The sequence below is a fragment of the Schistocerca serialis genome, chromosome 11 (assembly GCF_023864345.2).
Source record: "Schistocerca serialis cubense isolate TAMUIC-IGC-003099 chromosome 11, iqSchSeri2.2, whole genome shotgun sequence".
Classification (NCBI taxonomy): Eukaryota; Metazoa; Arthropoda; class Insecta; order Orthoptera; family Acrididae; genus Schistocerca; species Schistocerca serialis.
The window spans coordinates 102,502,359-102,523,133 of record NC_064648.1 but is presented as its reverse complement, the minus strand read 5'-3'; the positions used below and the strand labels follow the sequence as shown (position 1 = coordinate 102,523,133).

General features: G+C 43.2%; 1 protein-coding gene across 1 annotated transcript in view; it reads right to left on the bottom strand.

The window, feature by feature from the left end:
* LOC126426490 (serine/arginine repetitive matrix protein 1-like) overlaps positions 1 to 20,775 on the bottom strand; it is a 383,690-nt gene that overhangs the window by 25,593 nt on the left and 337,322 nt on the right. The window contains exons 3-4 of the mRNA XM_050088399.1: positions 9,665 to 9,908; positions 7,186 to 7,312 (exon numbers count right to left, since the gene is read on the bottom strand). Coding sequence (XP_049944356.1) covers positions 7,186 to 7,312; positions 9,665 to 9,908 — 371 coding nt within the window. The remainder of the gene's footprint in view (positions 1 to 7,185; positions 7,313 to 9,664; positions 9,909 to 20,775) is intronic.

Here is a 20,775-nt window from a genome sequence, read left to right as displayed (position 1 = left end):
TGAAGGTCTCACTGAGGCCTTCACAGAGTGGTACTAACCATCAGACATAGCCCGCATACAGATTTACCATGCAATTTCCCCTCACATACGCAGTCCTCCCAAGAACCGACCGCAAAGGAGTGCGGCCCCCCTCCCCCTTTCATCACACAATTCCACCCCCGGCTGGAATAACTGAACTACATCCTTCGTCAGACTTTCGATTACCTATCGTCGTGGAAGAGGATGTAAATGAAGATGAAATGGTAGATACAACACCGAGTGAAGAGTTTGACAGAGCACTGACAGACCTGAGTCGAAACAAGGCCCCGGGAGTAGACAACATTCCATTAGAACTACTCACAGCCTTGGGAGGGCCAGTCCTGACAAAACTCCACCATCTGGTGAGCAAGATGTATGAGACAGGCGAAATATCCTCAGACTTCAATAAGAATATAATAATTCCAATCCAAAAGAAAGCAGGTGTTGACAGATGTGGAAATTATCGAACTATCAGTTTAATAAGCCACGGCTGCAAAATACTAACGCGAATTCTTTACAGACGAATGGAAAAACTGGTAGAAGCCGACCTCGGGGAAGATCAGTTCGGATTCCGTAGAAATATTGGAACACGTGAGGCAATACTGACCCTATGACTTATCTTAGAAACTAGGTTAAGGAAAGGCAATCCTACGTTTCTGGCATTTGTAAACTTAGAGAAAGCTTCTGACAATGTTGACTGGAATACTCTCTTTCAAATTCTAAAGGTCGCAGGGGTCAAATACAGGGAGCGAAAGGCTATCTACAATTTGTACAGAAACCAGACGGCAGTTATAAGAGTCGAGGGACATGAAAGGGAAGCAGTGGTTGGGAAGGGAGTAAGACAGGGTTGTAGTCTCTCCCCGATGTAATTCAATCTGTATATTGAGCAAGCAGTGAAGGAAACAAAAGAAAAATTCGGAGTAGGTATTAAAATCCATGGAGAAGAAATACACTGTTATTCTGTCAGACAGCAAAGGACTTGGAAGAGCAGTTGAATGGCATGGACAGTGTCTTGAAAGGAGGATATAAGATGAACATCGACAAAAGCAAACCGAGGATAATGGAATGTAGTCTAGTTAACTCGGGTGATGCTCAGGGAATTAGATTAGGAAATGAGACACTTAAAGTAGTAAAGGAGTTTTGCTATTTGGGGAGCAAAATAACTGATGATGGTCGAAGTATAGAGGATGTAAAATGTAGACTGGCAATGGCAAGGAAAGCGTTTATGAAGAAGAGAAATTTGTTAACATCCAGTATAGATTTAAGTGTCAGGAACTCCTTTCTGAAAGTATTTGTTTGCAGTGTAGCCATGTATGGAAGTGAAACAAGGACGATAAATAGTTTGGACTCGAAGAGAATAGAAGCTTTCGAAATGTGGTGCTACAGAAGAATGCTGAAGATTAGATGGGTAGATCGCATAACTAATGAGGAGGTACTGAATAGAATTGGGGAGGAGTTTGTGGCACAAGTTGACTAGAAGAAGGGATCGGTAGGTAGGACATGTTCTGAGGCATCAAGGGATCACCAATTTAGTATTGGAGGGCAGCGTGGAGGGTAAAAATCGTAGAGGGAGACCAAGAGATGAATACACTAAGCAGATTCAGAAGGATGTAGGTTGCAGTAGGTACTGGGAGATGATGAAGCTTGCACAGGATAGAGTAGCATGGAGAGCTGCATCGAACCAGACTCAGGACTGAAGACCACAACAACAACAACAACAACAACAACAACAACAACATCGTCGTGCCCTCAAATTAAAGATATCCTATTCGACATCCTTCCCACCCCTCCTTAAGTGGTGTTCCGTCACCCGCCTAAACTTGAAAACATCCTTTCCGAGACTGATGTCTGAAGTACTCCTCTGTAATACTGACAAGGGGCAGATTGAGTCAATAATTAAATCACTGAAGACTAAGGACTCTCATGGATGTGATAGAGTGCCTAGCAGAACACTAAAGTACTGTGCTGCACATGTTAGCCCTATATTTAGCCATATTTGTAATTTTACCTTTAGGAATGGTCACTTTCCTGAACGATTAAAGTACTAAATAGTAAAGCCACTTTATAAAAAGGAAGAAGATAATGTAGATAATTTCAGACCTATTTATACGCCATCAGTGTTTGCTAAAGTTATTGAAAAGGCTGTTTATGTAAGAATGACTGATCATTTTATGTCACATTATTTGCTATGAACGCTTTAGAAGTGGTTTAACAAGTGAAAATGCTGTATTCTCTTTTCTCTGTGAGGTACTGGATGGATTAAACAATAGGTTTCGAACACTAGGCATATTTTCTGATACTACGACGTTTGATTGTGTTGATCATAAAATATTGCTCCAGAATTTGGACCATTACAGAATATGGGGAGTAGATCACAACTGGTTCACCTCTTACTTTAACAACAGACAGCAAAAGATCATTATTCACAGTGTTGAGAATGGCTATAATGGGGGTCTTGAGTGGGGTATTGTCAAATGGGTGGGGGGAGGGGGGGGGGGGGAGCGAGTGCCCGAGCTATCAGTGTTGGGGTCACTCCTGGTCCTTAGTTGTATAAATGAAATGCACTCTAGTGTTACAGGTAATCCTAAAATATCTCTGTCTGCTGACAACACTACTTTGGTAGTAAAGGATGTTGTGTGCAATATTGGCTCTCTTCCAAATAGTGCAGTTCATGAGGTAAGTCCATGGCTTGTAGAAAATAAAATGCTAAATCATAACAAGACTCGGTTTTTACAGTTTCTAACACACAACTCAACAAAAGCCGACGTTTTAATTTCACAGAATAGGCATATGATTATTGAAACTGAAGAGTTCTAATTTCTAGGTGTTCAGATTGATAGCAAACTGTTGTGGAAAGCCCACGTTCAGGATCTTGTTCAAAGACTTAATGCTGCCATTTTTACTATTCGATTGGTATCTGAAGTAAGCGACCGTTCGACACAAAAATTTGTCTACATTGCTTATTTTCATTCACTTACGTCATACAGTATTTTATTTTGGGGTAACTCTTCCCATTCTCAAAGGATATCTTTGGCTCAGAAACGGACAGTTCCGGGAATTAGTGGTGTAAGTTCGCGAAGTAAGCTACTTTTCTTGATTTCATTTACGACAACTGTATGAAACCACAAGTCATCCTACGCGCTGTCAATTTCGTAGAAAGAATAAATTTATAATACTTTGTCGCAACTTGCTGGCAGTAACAAAATATTCGCAATTATTACTACAGGTACCATTTTTACCTAACAGTATGTCACTTCCCCGGTCTTTTACTTCTTAAATGACGTCTGTCTGATTTCTTTAAAAGCTTTTGAAATAGTCAATAGAATTGGGAGTATTCATGCAATTCCTTCTTGCGCTGTCATGAAATTTTTATGCCTGTTGCGTTCCATTTTAACATTATTCTGTAATTGTTTGAAAATGCAACTCTTACACAATGCTGGTAATGCATTTTAACTGTATTTGGTAAATCTTTAGATCAGCAACGTAACTGAATGTATAACATCTCGAAATATTCGTTTAATCACGTACCTTGTACCTTACTTCAGTCTGCTTGCCTCTTAAAGTCAAATGTAAGTCTATTATTAAACTGTAATATCATCTGTGCAAGGAATGTACATTTGATGGCCTTAAGAGAATATTAAAAGTGTTTAGTGTACTGTAACGTTAAAACGGGCAATTTCGACGTGGGATTCAAAATGGCGGATTGTTCAGCTTGTAGTATGGGTACATCAGTTACGTATTTGACGCGTAAAACTTCTCTTGCCGTTTTTCTCGAAATTGCGAAAGTAGTGCACCTTACTATTTGCACATTATTTTGATTTAATGGCCTGGTCTCCCATTGCAAGTATTTATTTTTTTATTTACTCGTCTGGAGCCGTACGACCCAATTGAGGAACAAATCACCAAGGTCACGGAACACGTCAGTACATGAAATTACAACATAAAAGTAATAACAGATAAATAAAATACAACTTAAAACATGGCTGACTTTTTCCAGATAAATAAAATGTTTATGAACCCAAGAAAGTCGAGTCATAAGTTTAAAGTTAACGCAATCAACAATATGACATAGGAATCAGCTTCATTCTTCAAGAAACTCCTCGACAGAATAGAAGTAACCCATGAGGGAACTCTTCGGTTTCGATTTGAAAGCGCGTGGATTACTGCTAAGAACGTTACGTCGTGTTATGTAAACATAGTCTGCAACAAGATTAAAATAAACATACTTCTTACATGTATAATTTCATTATCACCGCTCTGTAAGCATATCTATTTCTAAAACAAAACAAAAAAATTTTTTTTATTTACATCACACATACAGTTGCTTGACTTTGGTGTCCAATCTTTGGGCCTTGAATTCACAAGCCACGTTTTACGCCGATCTATATTTGAAGCAAACCGGTAAAATTGTAGCGACCATGTCTGTTATTTGAGCAGTTTGGAGCTGCACACCGAACCACTAGACGAAAAGAACGCTGATTCACTACCATACGCAACGCGAAGCATAGAACACTGTCCTCGGATTGGGATTCAATATGGCGGATTGTTCAGCTCGGTATACCCAGAGCTTTAGATGCACCTGTGCGAAGGTGCTGGCGGGAAGAAGTCGCTGTGGGCGAAATTTAGCTATTTCAGAAAAAAAAGGGGGGGTTAGGGTTTGTTCTTAGCAAGAGGGTTGTGGATGAGGCCTACGGTTCGAGTCCTACAAACACTTATTTTTTAATCTATAGTTTTTCGTCACTGGTTACATTATTTAATTTGTGTGACATTTGAGAGGTAATATAATGAAAAGAACCATGCGCATTTTCATGAGGTTGTAGTAGAACTGGATATAGCGTGTGGTTAGGTCCTCCCATCCGGTAGACCGGTCGCCTGGTGGAATTCTTTAGAGTTGACGCCATTTAGGCGACTTGCGCTTCGATGGGGATGAGATGATGATGAAGAGAAGACAACACCCAGTCCCTGAGCAGAGAAAACATCCGACCCAGCCGGGAATCGAACACGGACCCCTTGGCATGACAGTCTGTCGCACTGGCGACTCAGCTATCGGGGCGGACATGAGGTTGTAGTGAATTTGTCTATTTAGTCCACATCAAACGTCGATAAATAATGATGGGAATGACGTTATTCATTAGTATAGTAAGACACAATGTGCCAGACTCCAAGATTAATGTTGTCGTCGGATGTGCTTTCGGTATCACATGTTGCAGGATGGTATTTGTCATACCGACAAGGAGAACATAAACGGTGACGCCATCTACTACATCGAATGAATGCAGTTTTCCCGCACTTACAGGGAAAGTTGATTGTTTCTAAGGGAAAACACACGTTGACAATTCGAAAAACTTCTCTTCCTTCTGATAGTATAGATTAAAAATTAACATTCAACGGGAGTCGAACCGTCTCCTCTCAATCGATCAAGACACACACAGCTCAATCGCTAATCACTTGACAGCCACCAACTCTAATGTCCAGCGCCTAGTCAGAGATAAATGTTACATACTAGACGCGTAAAACTTTTCTCGCGATTTTCTCGGAATTGCCAGAGTAGTGCTCGTTACTACACTGAAGAGCCAAAGAGACTGGTATCGCCAGACACTTGTCTTATACAGGCGTTGCCGACTGCAGCGCCGTATTCTGCCTGTTAACACATCTGTGTATTTGAATACGCATGCCTTTTGAGTTTCTGTGGCACTTCAGTGTCGATAGTTACATAATAGTCGCGTGAAACTTCTCTTGCGATTTTATAGGAATTACTAGAGTAGTGCACCTTACTACTTGCACATTATGTTGTGTTAATGGCCTATCAAAGGTGTATAAGGTGAGCCGTAGTTGTGTCCGGCTCTTCGAAAAGCGCGCCAGGCGGAGTGTTTTCGCTTCGCGTCCAGTGTTTGCGGTGGCGCTTTCGGTTTGGCGCGCTGTTTGGATCGCTACCGCCCTCTGGCGTTGAAACCACTGGCAGCGGTTGGCTCTGACGAGCATAAGGAAGTGCGACGTGTTCCCGGCGCTGGGGTGGAGTGTGAGAAGTTGAGTAGTTTTTCAAGTTCTAGTGAAGTGAATGAGTTTCTTCACCAGTGGTTTTGTTCGGGTCGTCCCAACACAGCTTCCGTTTGCCGGTCCGCGGGAATGTGGTAATTGCTTCTTGGTCGGGCCGTTTGATTCACACCTCGATTGGGTGATTTAGGGTCGGTGTCGAGGGTCTCTGTGGTTCAGAGTCTGTGCAGGCACCGCCCTTGCTACATCTTCTGGTTTTGGGTATTTCGGGGATGTGGTGGCTTGTAATGCAAGTTTTGCGGCTGATCTGCTGTGGCCCTGTAGACCAACAGTGACTATTGCGACTATTGTGATTTGGGCCCCTTTACACGTGTCACTCTCTCACCGAGCTAAGGAAATTTTTTTTGGAGGAACTGCCTTTAATGTGAAGGTTTGTCTATGGCTTATTCACATTTATCTTGTGCAAATATAAATTATGTAACTGGCGAGAGACAACTATTTTTGCTTAGTAGAAGCTAGCTACTGAAAGTTGTTTCTTTATTTTTCCTTTTTTTTTATTGCTCCCTTATTGATACAACAAGTTTAAAATAATCTTATTGTTAACGTCAAACATTGCAATTTCCTTTACATAGAGCTATTTTAAGATAGTTTTTCCCTGTTGTCATATATATATATATATATATATATATATATATATATATATATATATATATATATATGTGTGTGTGTGTGTGTGTGTGTGTGTGTGTGTGTGTGTGTGTGTGTGTGTGTGAAGTTAAAAACTCATTATTGGCAACTCGTTAATGTTATGCCTCGTAATCTTCTTTTTATAATGAAAATTGTCAAGCTATTTGAAATTGTTTTGAAATTATTTTCTTTAAAGAAATGCCAGACTTAAAAATTTATTACTGAGAAAACCTTTTAAAATAAAAGATAACCTTATCAATGCGCGTTTTTTCACCAGCACCTCCTGGCCCCTACTTCCACGATAGCGTTTTTGGAATAAAATGTGTACTTAAGTTGTTGTTTGTTAATCGCCCTAGTTGACGGTTCACAAGGTTTGAAGCATGTCTGTGACCCCAATGTGGTGGCCTCCCCCTGTTAGTTCGGGCCGCAGTTTGACGACCAGGACTGATGGTTAGTAGAAGAGCTATCCCAGCGGTGGCTACTTACTGGGGTGGCGCAGCTCGTACTTGCTGGGGTCCAGCTTCTTCTCGTCGCAGGCCATCTTGAGCACCGCGGCCAGGCCCATCTGCGGAGTCACCCGGGACACGAGCAGCTGGTTGCGCGGCAGGTGCACCTGCAACACACACGTGTCCCTCATATGCGACACTAGAGCCGAGTCGGCCCACACATCCAAGCTTACGTTCCCGTACACGATCAAACTTAGTTGTCAAATTCGCTCTCATCTATCCACGGAGATCTTAAACGAGCCCGTACACGATCCAATAACTTCGGAAATTTAACTTTCCGAGCAGACGCTGTTCATCTAGGCTCTATTTTGACACTAGTGGGAATGGCTACAAATGCAGCAACGCATTTCTGGCACTGGTACTGTGTTTAAAGAACAAGAACAGGCAGAACAAGAACAGGCAGAAGAAGAAGAAGAAAAGCTGTTGACCCAGGGAATCATTTAAAATGAGAGAGAAATATAGAGGGTGTTTCAAAAAGAACGGCCTGATTTCGAAACTACATAGCTATTGAAAAAAAAAATAGTAAACATGGGATGGATTGCAAAACATTAACAAAATTTTTTAAGTTTTAGCTGTGCTATTACAAATGCTTTACACGTCCAGCGGCACGAACAATATCTAGACGACAGCTAAATACGTGTTAAATTTCACACAATTTACCTGCTTTAAAAAAACTTTTTGCGTCTCTTATTCTGTTCTTCACTTAACCTGTATCACGAGATACACTACATGATCCCAAGTATCCGGATACCTGGCTGAAAATGACTTACAAGTTCGTGGCGACCTCCATCGCTAATGCTGGAATTCAATATGGTGCAGCCCCACATAGTCCTGATGACAGCTTCCGGTCTCGCAGGCATACGTTCAATCAGGTGCTGGAAAGTTTCTTGGGGAATGGCAGCCCATTCTTCACGGAGTGTTGCACTAAGGAGAGATATCGATGTCGGTCGGTGAGGCCTGGCACCAAGTCGGCGTTCCAAAACATCCCAAACGTGTTTTGTAGGATCCAGGTCAGGACTCTGTGCAGGCCAGTCCATTACAGGGATGTTATTGTCGTGTAACCACTCCGCCGCAGGCCGTACATTATGAACAGGCGCTCGATCGTGTTGTTCTTCAATAGTGGGAAGCAAGAAGGTGCTTAAAACATGAATGTAGGCCTGTGCTGTGATAGTGCCACGCAAAACAACAAGGGGTGCAAGCCCCCTCCATGAAAAAACACGACCACACCATAACACCACCACCTCCTAATTTTACTGTTGGCACTACACACTCTGGCAGATGACATTCACCGGGCATTCGCCAAACGCACACCCTGCCATCGGATCGCACATTGTGTACCGTGATTCGTCACTCCACAGAACGTTTTTACACTGTTTGATCGTCCAATGTTTACAGTTCTTACACCGAGCGAGGCGTCGTTTGGCATTTACCGGCGTGATGTGTGGCTTATGAGCAGCCGCTCGACCGTGAAATGCAAGTTCTCTCACCTCCAGCCTGCCACAGTACTTGCAGCGGATCCTGATGCAGTTTGGAATTCCTGTCTGCTATTGCCCACTACGACGCTCTTCAACTGTCGGCGGCCTCTGTCAGCCAACAGACGAGGTCAGCCTGTACGGTTTTGTGCTGTACGTGTTGCTTCACGTTTCCACTTCACTGTCACATCGGAAACAGTGGACCTAGGGACGTTTAGGAGTGTGGAAATGTCGCGTACAGACGTATGACGCAAGTGACACCTGACCACCTCACCACGTTCGCTTCCGTGAGTTCCGCGGAGCGCCCCATTCTGCTCTCTCACGATGCCTAATGGCTACTGAGGTCTCTGATATCGAGTACCTGGCAGCACAATGCACCTAATATGAAAACCGTATCTTTTGGGGGTGTCCAGATACTTGTGATCACATAGTGGATACCGCTGCAAAACAAGCTACACTTTTACCATTCTGGTAATTCCAAGTGCTATATTGTTTTTATATTTGATCGCAGTTGTCACAGATGTATGAATTCACAATACAGTGATGTAAACTGTAATAAAACTTTATTACACATGTGGTGTAAAACGTCAAACGCAAACAACGTTCGCTATCTTGTCCAATTTTCCGTCAGTGAAATTTCCTCTCAAACACATCAAACACTCTAAAATGTTTGGCAAACTTACTGATGTTAGAGAAATTGTTTGGTCGTGTAAAGGGGACTTAAGTACTATGCTGCCGATGAATACGGCAAGTGTGTGTACTTTCATCTACAGCAAGAACGAACAAAACACTAAAAAGGTTTAATATACACCTTTATGTTAGACTGAAGCAGAATTAAAGGACTGTTAGATTAAATATTTCTGTATGCAAACACGTAAGTACTCCATCTAAACCACCTGTGGGCAACCGGCGATTTCAATCCGGTTCGCAAAAGTAGTCAGAGAGAGAGAGAGAGAGAGAGAGAGAGAGAGAGAGAGAGAGACTGACCTGGAGGCGGAAGGTGTGCTGGAAGGGCAGCTGGTTCGGGTGCTCCTGGAGCGCGGGGGCGGCTCCAGCGGCGGCGCCGGCGCCCTTGGGCAGGACGCGCACGCTCCAGGCCTCCAGCAGCCCTATGGGCGTGGAGGGCTTGTAGGGCAGCGCGCCCTTCTCGCCCAGCGGCTGCAGGCTGTGTCCGCCGGGCGACAGCCGGTGCGACGTGCACAGCTGCACCAGCAAGTCCATCATAGGCGTCCTGCACACAGCCGAGGAAGCAGCAAAATGGTCAGTACGGGAAGCACAACCGACTACAACTAAATCAGCAGTACACCTATAGTGTTACTCCTGCGAAAGGATTTTTATTTTGTGACAGTGAATATGTGTAATGGAAAGCTATCGGATAGTACGAGGGTCACTCCATAAGAAATGCACACTACTTATGTAAAAATACAGTTTTCATTCTGTATGTCTGAAAGTCTTACAGTGTGCAGATAAATCCTTCCCGCCTGTTTTCAAACTTAGTTCAACCTGTTCCCGTGAGCGGCGCCGTCACAGCACGTCTTCAAGATGGCTGCTATACTTGACGTTCGTCAGAAGCAACGTGCTGTCACAGAATTCCTGTGCTGTGAAAATGAGACAGTGGGAAACATCCACAAGAGGTTGAAAAAGGTTTACAGAGATGCAACTGTCGATCACAGTACAGTTACGTGATGAAAGCGGGCACGGCAATATTGAGGATTGTCCTCGCAGCGGCAGGCCTCGTACTGCCCACACTCCAGACAATGTGCAGAGAGTTAACGAATTGGTGACTGCTGGCAGACGCGTCACAGTGAAGGAATTGTCACGCTACGTTGGGATAGGGGAGGGAAGTGTTTGCAGAATACTGAAAGTGTTGGCGTTAAAAAAAGGTTTGTGCCAGGTGCGTTCCCAGGATGTTGACAGTGGCTCACAAAGAAACAAGGAAAACGGTATGCAGCGAACTTTTGGAACAGTACGAGAATGGTGGACATGAATTTCTTGGAAGAATTGTGACAGGTGATGAAACATGGCTGCATCATTTTTCACCAGAGACGAAGAGGCAATCAATGGAGTGGCATCGTGCAAATTCATCCAAAAAAACAAAAAAATTGAAAACCACACCTTCTGCTGGAAAAGTTATGGCTACGGTATTTTTCGATTCCGAAGGATTCTTGCTTGTGGACGTCGTGCCAAGTGGAACCAGCATAAATTCTGATGCGTATGTGACGACACTGAAGAAACTTCGAGCTCGACTGAGTCGTGTTCGACCACATCGCCAAAAAGCAGGATGTTTTGCTGTTGCACGACAATGCACGGCCATATGTCAGTCAAAAAACCGAACTCGGATGGACAACACTGAAACACCCCCCTTACAGTCCTGACCTGGCTCCATGTCATCGCTTTGGGAAACTGAAAGACTCTCTTCGTGGAACAAGGTTTGAGGATGACGACTCCCTTGTGCACGCTGCCAAACAGTGGCTCCAACAGGTTGGTCCAGAATTTTACCATGCGGGTGTAGAGGCGCTGCTTCCGAGATGGCGCAAGGCAGTTGAGAGGGATGGAAATTAAGTGGAGAAATGAAAATATTGTTCCTAAAGGATGTATCTACACAGTGTAAAACTTTCAAACATGTAGAACAAAAGATGGCTTTTAAAAGTGACCCTCGTATTAAGTCTCAGGAAAGACTCCGATTGAGAGGAAACAACAGCAAAACAAACAGGAATCGAACCCAGGTTCTATTAGTAATAAAATAAACTGTAATTACGTACACTGAAGAGCCAAAGAAACTTTTAGGCTTGCCTAATACGGCGTAGGGCCCCTGCGAGTACGCTGAAGCGCCGCATCACGATGTGGCATGGACTCGACTAATATCTCAAGTAGTGCTGGAGGGAACTGACACCATGAATCCTGCAGGGCTGTCCATAAATCCGTATGAGCACGAGGGCGTGGAGATCTCTTCTGAGCAGCATATTGTAAGGCGTCCCAGATACGTTCAATGATGTTCATGTCTGGAGTTTCTGGTGGCCAGCGGAAGTGCTTAAACTCAGAAGAGTGTTCCTGGAACCACTCTATACCAGTTATGGAGGTGTGGGGTGTCGCATTGCCCTGCTGGAATTTCCCAAATCCGTCGGAATCCACAATGGACACGAATGGATGCAGATGATCAGACAGGATGCTTACGTACGTGTCGCCTGTCAGAGCTGTAGCTAGACGTATCAGGGATCCCAAATCACTGCAACAGCGCAGGCCCCACACCATTACAAAGCCTCCACCAGCTCAAACAGTCCTCTGCTGACGTGCAGGCTGCATGGTTTCATGAGGTTGTCTCAGTACCCGTACACGTCCATCCGCTCGATACAACTTGAAACGAAACTCGTCCAACCAGGCAACACGTTTCCAGTCATCAACAGTCCAATGTGGGTGTTGATGGGCCCAGGCGAGGAGTAATGCTTTGTGTCGTGCAGTCATTGAGGGTACTTCGAAAGCCCAAATCGGTGATGTTGCGTAGGCTGACACTTGTCGATGGCCCACCATTGAAATCTGCAGCAATTTGCGGAAGGGTTGCACTTCTGTCACGTTGAACGATTCTCTTCAGACATCGTTGCTCCCCTTCCTGCAGTATCTTTTCCCGGCCGCAGCGATTCCGGAGATGTGATGTTTTACCCGATCCCTGATATTCAAGGTAAATTGTTGAAATGGTCGTACGGGAAAAATCCCCGTTTCATCCCTACCACGGAGATGCTGTGTCCCACCGCTCGTTCGGAAGGACGACGGTTCAATCCCGCGTCCGGCCATCCTGATTTAGGTTTTCCGTGATTTCCCTAAATCACTCCAGGCAAATGCCGGGATGGTTCCTCTGAAAGGGCACGGCCGACTTCCTTCCCCATCCTTTCCTATTCCGATGAGACCGATGACCACGCTGTCTGGTCTCCTTCCCCAAACCAACCAACCAACCCACCGCTCGTGCGCCGACTATAACAGCACGTTCAAACTCACTCACATCTTGATAACCTGCCATTGCAGTAGCAGTAACTAATCTAACAGCTGCGCAACACACTTGTTATCTTATATAGGCATTGCCGACCACAGCGCCGCATTCTGGCTGTTTTTATATCTGTATTTGAATACACATGCCTATACCCTCAGCAGTTTCTTTGGCGCTTCAGTGTCGAAGAAAACGGTCACCGAAGTTGTAAGATTTACTAACATGACTTTCTATTTTGCTGACAAGATATAAAGCAGTAGCGCAGTTTAGCGAATATTGTACCAGTTATTTGACGTAAAACACACTGGAGGAGTATTAATATGTTTAGGCAATAACTAGCTGCCAATATCTATCTGTGCGTTGTTGTAAGAAGCTAATGATCGTTACAGGTAACTGACCACCAACGGTGGAACACTACCAATTTGGACAAAGGGTCCTTTGTCACTTTAATTATATGAAATTACTGTTACTGAAATAGTTATGAAGTAATTATATCTTTTGTACTGATGAACTGTATTCTTAAGGAACATTCATTTCCTTATACTATTTAGCTCATATGGGGCATGTGATACCTGAATCTATTATAGTCCGAACAGTCGTAGCTATTTCCTTAGGGTAGTAGACGCTGTAAGAATGAAAGCCGTACTTCCAGAGTAAATTAATTGTAATGTGGAATCTAAATCTTGCTCAAATATCAGCATAGGAACCCAGAAACTAGACTATCAGTTGACTCTGCCTTAAGTTGAACATTTAGTCACAACACAATATTAGAAAACACTGTTAATTACATAACACGTGAAATTATAAACACTGGTATTTCACTAATAAGAATCATTAAAGTGAATATTTTAAAACTTCTCTTAATAATTATACTTTGATGAAATTTATAACTATCCTTTACTGAAAAATACGTGGAGAACTCCAGAACTTATGCTCACTAAATGTTTATGTACTTTACAACTCCACAAAGTTTATTAACTTGTATAAAGGAAGCAAACGCTCAGTTAAATAGCGTACTCGGAAATATCGTAGCACTTGCGGTAGAACGCTGTATAGGCAAATGACTAAGAATACATACGGGTGTTCATTACAGAGTTTAAAGAACGCAAACTTATTAGAGATAAATAAACCACATAACCGGTCCGCGCAGTTACACACTACTCGACTGGTAATTTGAGATCAAGGCGGTGGCGATGTCGGTCTCCTGTGCTATTCAAAAAAGGCGGCGAAAGTAGCCATAACTCTTCCTGTGTAACAAACTCTGCAAATCCTATTCTTCATAGTGTCGGATTTTCGTAGTACAGAGCCAGGCAAAGTATGCCATCAACAATAAGCCAAATTACGTGCAAAAAAAATGGTTCAAATGGCTCTGAGCACTATGGGACTTAACATCTGAGGTCATCAGTCCCCTAGAACTTAGAACTACTTAAACCTAACTAACCTAAGGACAGCACACAACACCCAGCCATCACGAGGCAGAGAAAATCCCCGACCCCGCCGCGAATCGAACCCGGGAACCCGGGCGTGGGAAGCGAGAACGCTACCGCACGACCACGAGATGCGGGCAAATTACGTGCACGTCCGAGGTATGTTATACAGGGTGTTACAAAAAGGTACGGCCAAACTTTCAGGAAACATTCCTCACACACAAAGAAAGAACATATGTTATGTGGACATATGTCCGGAATCGATTAATTTCCATGTTAGAGCTCATTTTAGTTTCGTCAGTATGTACTGTACTTCCTCGATTCAAATGTAAATTTTCACAATCAACATGTGGGCTGACGAGAATCCGCACGCAATTGTGCAATCACGTCATCAACACAGATTTTCTGTGAACGTTTGGGCAGGCATTGTTGGTGATGTCTCGATTGGGCCCCATGTTCTTCCACCTAATGGAGCACGTTATCATGATTTCATACGGGATACTCTACCTGTGCTGCTAGAACATGTGCCTTTACAAGTACGACACAACATGTGGTTCATGCACGATGGAGTTCCTGCACATTTCAGTCGAAGTGTTCGTACGCTTCTCAACAACAGATTCGGTGACCGACGGATTGGTAGAGGCGACCAATTCCGTGGCCTCCACGCTCTCCTGACCTCAACCCTCTCGACTTTCATTTATGGGGGCATTTGAAAGCTCTCGTCTACGCAACCCCGGTACCAAATGTAGAGACTCTTCGTGCTCGTATTGTGGACGGCTGTGATACAATACTCCACTCTCCAGGGCTGCATCAGCGCATCAGGGATTCCATGCGATGGAGGGTGGAAGCATGTATCCTCGCTAACGGAGGACATTTTGAACATTTCCTGTAACAAAGTGTTTGAAGTCGCGCCGGTACGTTCTATTGCTGTGTGTTTCCATTCCATGATTAATGTGACTTGAAGAGAAGCAATAAAATGAGCTCTAACACGGAAAGTAAGCATTTCCGGACACATGTCCACATAACATATTTTCTTTCTTTGAGTGTGAGGAATGTTTCCTGAAAGTTTGGTCTACCTTTTTGTAACACCCTGTATAATCTTGCAATTCTTCTCGCCCCGTTCGGTTCACAAGATGGTCACGCTTTGGTAGCCACAGACCGAATCATGGCCCACAGGAGCTTTGCAGTTCGACCGCCATTTCCACCTTTTCTAGTCCCGCTTAGCCAATTCCGTTGCGGAGGGACTTTCCTCCAAGCTTTACATGATTACAAATTTACTTTCCCTATGCATGGAACAGTATTGCAAGGAAAATTTTAACTTTTCCATTCTCTTACAGTATACTACTTTTGAAATTACATCAATAGATGAATTACGATTACACAAAAAAAAATCAAATGGCTCTGAGCACTATGGGACTTAACATCTGAGGTCATCAGTCCCCTAGAACTTAGAACTACTTAAACCTAACTACCCTAAGGACATCACACACATCCATGCCCGAGGCAGGATTCGAACCTGCGACCGTAGCAGTCGCGCGGTTCCGGACTGAAGCGCCTAGAACCGCTTGGCCACCGCGGCCGGCCCAACGATTACATAAATTATCATAAATAATGAATAAAACATTTACATAGACGATACGTCCAAGAGTGTGATCATACATAAGTCACATTGAGTAAAAACAAGCAAGTTACATGAGACACATGTAAGCATTATCGATAACAGTGCTACAAACTCACTATCGTCTGAAAGGGACACTAATTCTTAGGCAACCAAACTTATAAGCAAGAATACTGTCGGCGTTGTCATTAAAAAAGTACTGATCACTTTTCCCGTTTTTTGTAACAACGCAATAACACAAATCGATGGAAATTTTACACACTACATTTTCTCCTTTTTTATAACAGGTTTACTTAAAAACGAAAACTTCTAGCGCTGCTGCTATGGGTAAGTGATTTTTTCTTTTTCCTCGGGTTTAGAAAAAAAGCACTTTCTATAATCCAAACAAAAAATACCGAAAAATACCGGTTATCCAGAGCTAAAATACCGGTATCGGTTTTAACAGGTCGGTTTCTTCCACCCTGGGACGGACGGGAAGATGTCCACGAAGAACCGCGGATCAAGCCGAACATCAGTGATAGATTTGGTCAGAGCTGTGGACGAAAAACGAAAAAAAGACTCTTGAATATTGGCGGTTCACAATTTCCACTGGGATTTCCGCATGTGGGCAGAACAAGTTCGTGGAGAAAATAGTCTCTGAGAAACCGCAATTTCGAAAATTTTTCGCACGTTGGTGCCCCAAGCTGCTTACTGAGAAATATAAAATGGAAAGAATAGCTTGTGCTCTTGAGTTTTTGGACCGATGTCGTAAGGAAGATAATGTTGAGAGAAAACTGTCATTAGGGACAAGACGTGGATTTCTAACATGACCCCCGAATCTAAACGTTAGTCAATGGTATGGCGTCAGACGTCACCAGTCACATTCAAGACCAAGGTTATGGCAACCATGTTTTCGGAGAGACACGGAGTATCGTTAATCGATTTCATGCAGCATAGGACGACAAAAACACAGCCGCTTACTGCGCTACTGTGGCAGCAATACAAAATAAGCGACGGGGCCTTCTGACGTCTGGAGTTTTTTGTTGTTGGAAGACAATGCCAGACCCCCATTCTGCAGTTCACACCTGAAATCTCATCAGATCTTTTGGACGGGAACAGACTGTCCATGCACCGTAGAGTCCAGACTTGGCGCCGAGCGATTTTCACTTGTTCCGCTACCCAAACGAGTTTCTCGGCGGCAAGCGCTTCGCAACAGATGGCGAGCTGAAAGAAGCAATCTTCAACTGTTCATCCTCACAGTGGCACACTTAGGGACTCTCAAGCGTCTAGAGCGATATGACAAGTGTTTAAACAAATATGGAAACCATGCGGAAAAATAGAGGAACTGCTAAGGAATTATTTTTAAAAAAATCCATAGTGGTTCATCTTGTATAAGGAATCGGACCTTACTTTCCGAATAATTCTCGTGATACGTTCCAAACGCTGATGATTACCACATTTCTCTGTCAAAGTTGATATGTCAAATATTTATGTCAAGGAAATTTGATGGTGTAACAGGAAACTTTGTCAAATCTCGCCTGTCGTCAGGCCTCGCCGTAGATTTGATCGTTAAAGTTGTTCGTCTTCTGTTCACTGCAATGTCAAATATAACCGGTTGGAGCGCTGGCGTCGCTACAGCTACCATATTTAACGTCTCTGTAGTGTGCTTGTAAACATGGCTTTGAATTTGGTGTGTTCCTTCGATCTAAAAGTTGCTTCGACTAGGGGGGGGGGGGGCGCAAGGGGCACAATGCATTCTATTAATTGTGTGTTGATGAGTGGGTGAAATATGCTGCAGGCGATATATGTCCACAATCAGCTACAGCCATCTACCTCTAGATATGCAAACATCCAGGCAGCGTTTCAGTAAGCCGGAGTAGAGGATGTGGTCACACACTAAAATAAGAAATTCTTTCTTAGCTTTCCGTTCTACTTTGTTTTTGAACTCTGGATACCACAAGTAAAAAAGCGCTTCATCTGTTCCGTACTTTTTATTAATTTTGTAGTTCAGGGAACACTAATTCCATTAATTAAATTATTCAAAATTAAAATTAGTTCTTATTGCCTATGTAATGTACTAAATATTTATTTGCCTTTACATATTCCCCCTTCAAAGCTTTATAAATCGCTTCGTACGTGTCTGGAATTATTTTGATAATGTGCAATGTGATAGAGCAGCTCTCTCCAGTATCAAGATATCCCAGTACCACAGTTTGTATGTATTCTGCAGTTCTAGCATTTCTGAAGAGAGTATTATGTTTTGTAATATGAGCCACTTTCCTGAGCAAATACTGAAATACACTCTCATCGATTCTTAAGTAATTTATATATGGCTGACCACTTGCAGCTCTCATAACAAATTTTGCTGAATGCTTTTACTATCTCGACGTAATACCTATGGCTTCATCCAAATGTGTTTCCTTTTTTCCGACGCTTTTCTTCCAAATACTATACACAATACAGTTGTGGTACTAACTGCAGCCCATAACAACAAGCTGTTATGCGCCGTGTTGAAACTTAACAAAATTATGACAAGCACCACGTCAAAGATCTTTGCCAAAGACATTTGACGATATTTCTTCATACCACAATATAACATAACAGTCGCGACACTTCGCCTCGTTTTTGTTGCCTGCCGCGTCAGCAGCGCCCCAAGCGGCCAGTAAGTTAAACTGCGAATTCGGCGCGATCGTGAAAGCGAGTAGTGATTGTTTATTTTGATTTCTACAATGGTTTTTACAAGCGGGAGCGTTTGTAGCGCAATAAATTGCAGCAACAACAGGAAGAAGGCACCACAGCTGTCTTTTATTTAGGTTTCCTAAGGATCCTGAGAGGTATATACCATCATATTACTAAACTGTATCGTCAGGATTCACTTGCAAACTTCATGTGTACTAATGATTAATATTTCGTTTTAGGAGAAGAAAATGGCTAATTAATAGCAGACGAGAAGCCCTTACGAAAAAAGACTCAGTTCACCTATATAATAATATTCGGTTTTGTTCGCTACATTTCGAACAAAACCAGTTCATGAACGCAAACAATAATAAACTCGTGTGGGATGCAGTACCCACACTGTTTGACACCCCAAATAAGCTACCTCGAGTGACGATGAAGAGGAAACTGCCACAAAGATTCGACAATCCATCTGAAGCTGTAAAACAGTCCTATGGCAAGGGAGCAGCCAGTTCAGCTCTCCATGTATCAGTGCCAGATTCGTGTGAATCGTCAACACAGACCTGCTTGGACGATGAAGTGGTTAGATTGAGTGCAGTTATTCGTGTCTTACAAAAGTGTAATGTTTGGTATGTATTTCATTCACTTCTGTTTGTTAGTCAATTTTCCTTGCTTCATTCGTGTGATGACATTATTTTGTTAGCACCTTGTTCACTGACAGATTGATTGAAAATTATTCAAATGTTTGGTTTTGCGTGAAATGTAACGTAATCAGTTCATTATAATGTTTTCAACATATTTCTCCCACTATTTGGCAGTTGCGTGTCCCACTTAGAATAATATAAGATGGTCGTACTTGTGGCAACAGGCGACAATGACAAATATTGTAGGCCTACAGAACGATAAATGAGCTGTCGATCGCTTTAGCATGTAGAGGTACATGTCTGTGCTTCTTACGTGTGAATCTGTGTGTTTATATTCTTTTGATATCAACTTGGTAAGCTGCAATTCTATTCAACGTCACAAGTGACTCTTCACGACTGTGTTGTAGGTTGCCACTCGATTCATGGTTTTTGTCCATACTTGCGCGTATTTTAGAATCATTTTTAGAAACATATATGCTTTCTGATACTACACAAACTCTTGGAGGCAAGAAAATAACTCAATTATTTCGTACATTACGTAGGAAATGAATGTAAAACAAACTATGCTTACGACCCGTCTGATGATCACCTTACTCGCCGCTTGGGGAGCTAGCTAGTTTCGCTCCATTTGTCAAACGGTAACAGCTTTTGCAGCAGTGAGTGTCGCGACTGTTATATTAGACTGTTATCATACTTCTTTGTCAAAGAAATATGATGGTGTAATACGGGCCGAAGTGCTGATGGCTAGGGAGACGGGTGTGAACCAGCGTCGACCTGCTTGTGCCGTGGCATTTGCACAAGCCGAGCCGACAGTCCATGAAATGCAAATGGCTCCGTTCTAGCTGCGGTGATTACACGCAGCCATTTAACCAGCCCGTTTTGACTGCACGCATTAGGCGGGCCCGTGTTCACCGACCCAGATGTCTCGCTAGTAGCGGTTTGTGTGAGGAGAGAAAGACTAGTCTGTACTAGTCCTAGTGCAGTATGTACCAGTCCCGTGAGACCAGTTTTCAGTATGACAATCTCTCACGGTTACCCTACGAGTCTACCGTTTCTGTTTATTAAATTTCACTAGTTTTGAGAAATGTAAGAGTAATGGTATTACAACGGCAGTGCTTTGGAAACCTTCTGGTCGCTTTGGCGCGCCTGGGAGATGCAGTACTTCGGCTGCGCTAGTCAATGTATTTCGGGCGTTCTGAAGGGACGGGCATGTCGTAATCTATGTCGGAAGTTGTCAGAAAGTTACCATACTATTAAGAAAGTGTTATAGAAGACAGTGTAGAAAGTGATATTTTAAAATACAACGAAGCAGGACACATTAATGAAAGGTGTCGCCTACCATCCTTGTCAGTACTACAGGTTTTGCTCTCTGTAGATACAGAGACTAACTTGGGCAAGTGGTATTCCATTAAAAGCACAATCACAGATTCAAGTTCGATAAGACATCATAGCGGCCTCCGCCGAAGAAGATCCCACGACCGACGAGCTGTCTTCTGAGCTGGGGACACAACCTTGGCAGATTGGTGGAAAGAACAATTAGGGACTCTTGTTCCATCTCTACCGATCTCTTGAGCTTCCTGATCTGACCTACAACACGACAACGTATAATTTTATAACTGGCTGGTCCCTCCATCGTAACAACTAGTGGTGAATTGCGGTTTATGTAGGAGTGTCCGAATACATCTACATCCATACCCAGAGTACCTCTATCAGTTCTCCCTTCCATTCCAGTCTCGTATTGTTCGTGAAAAGAAAGATAGTCGATATGCCTCTGT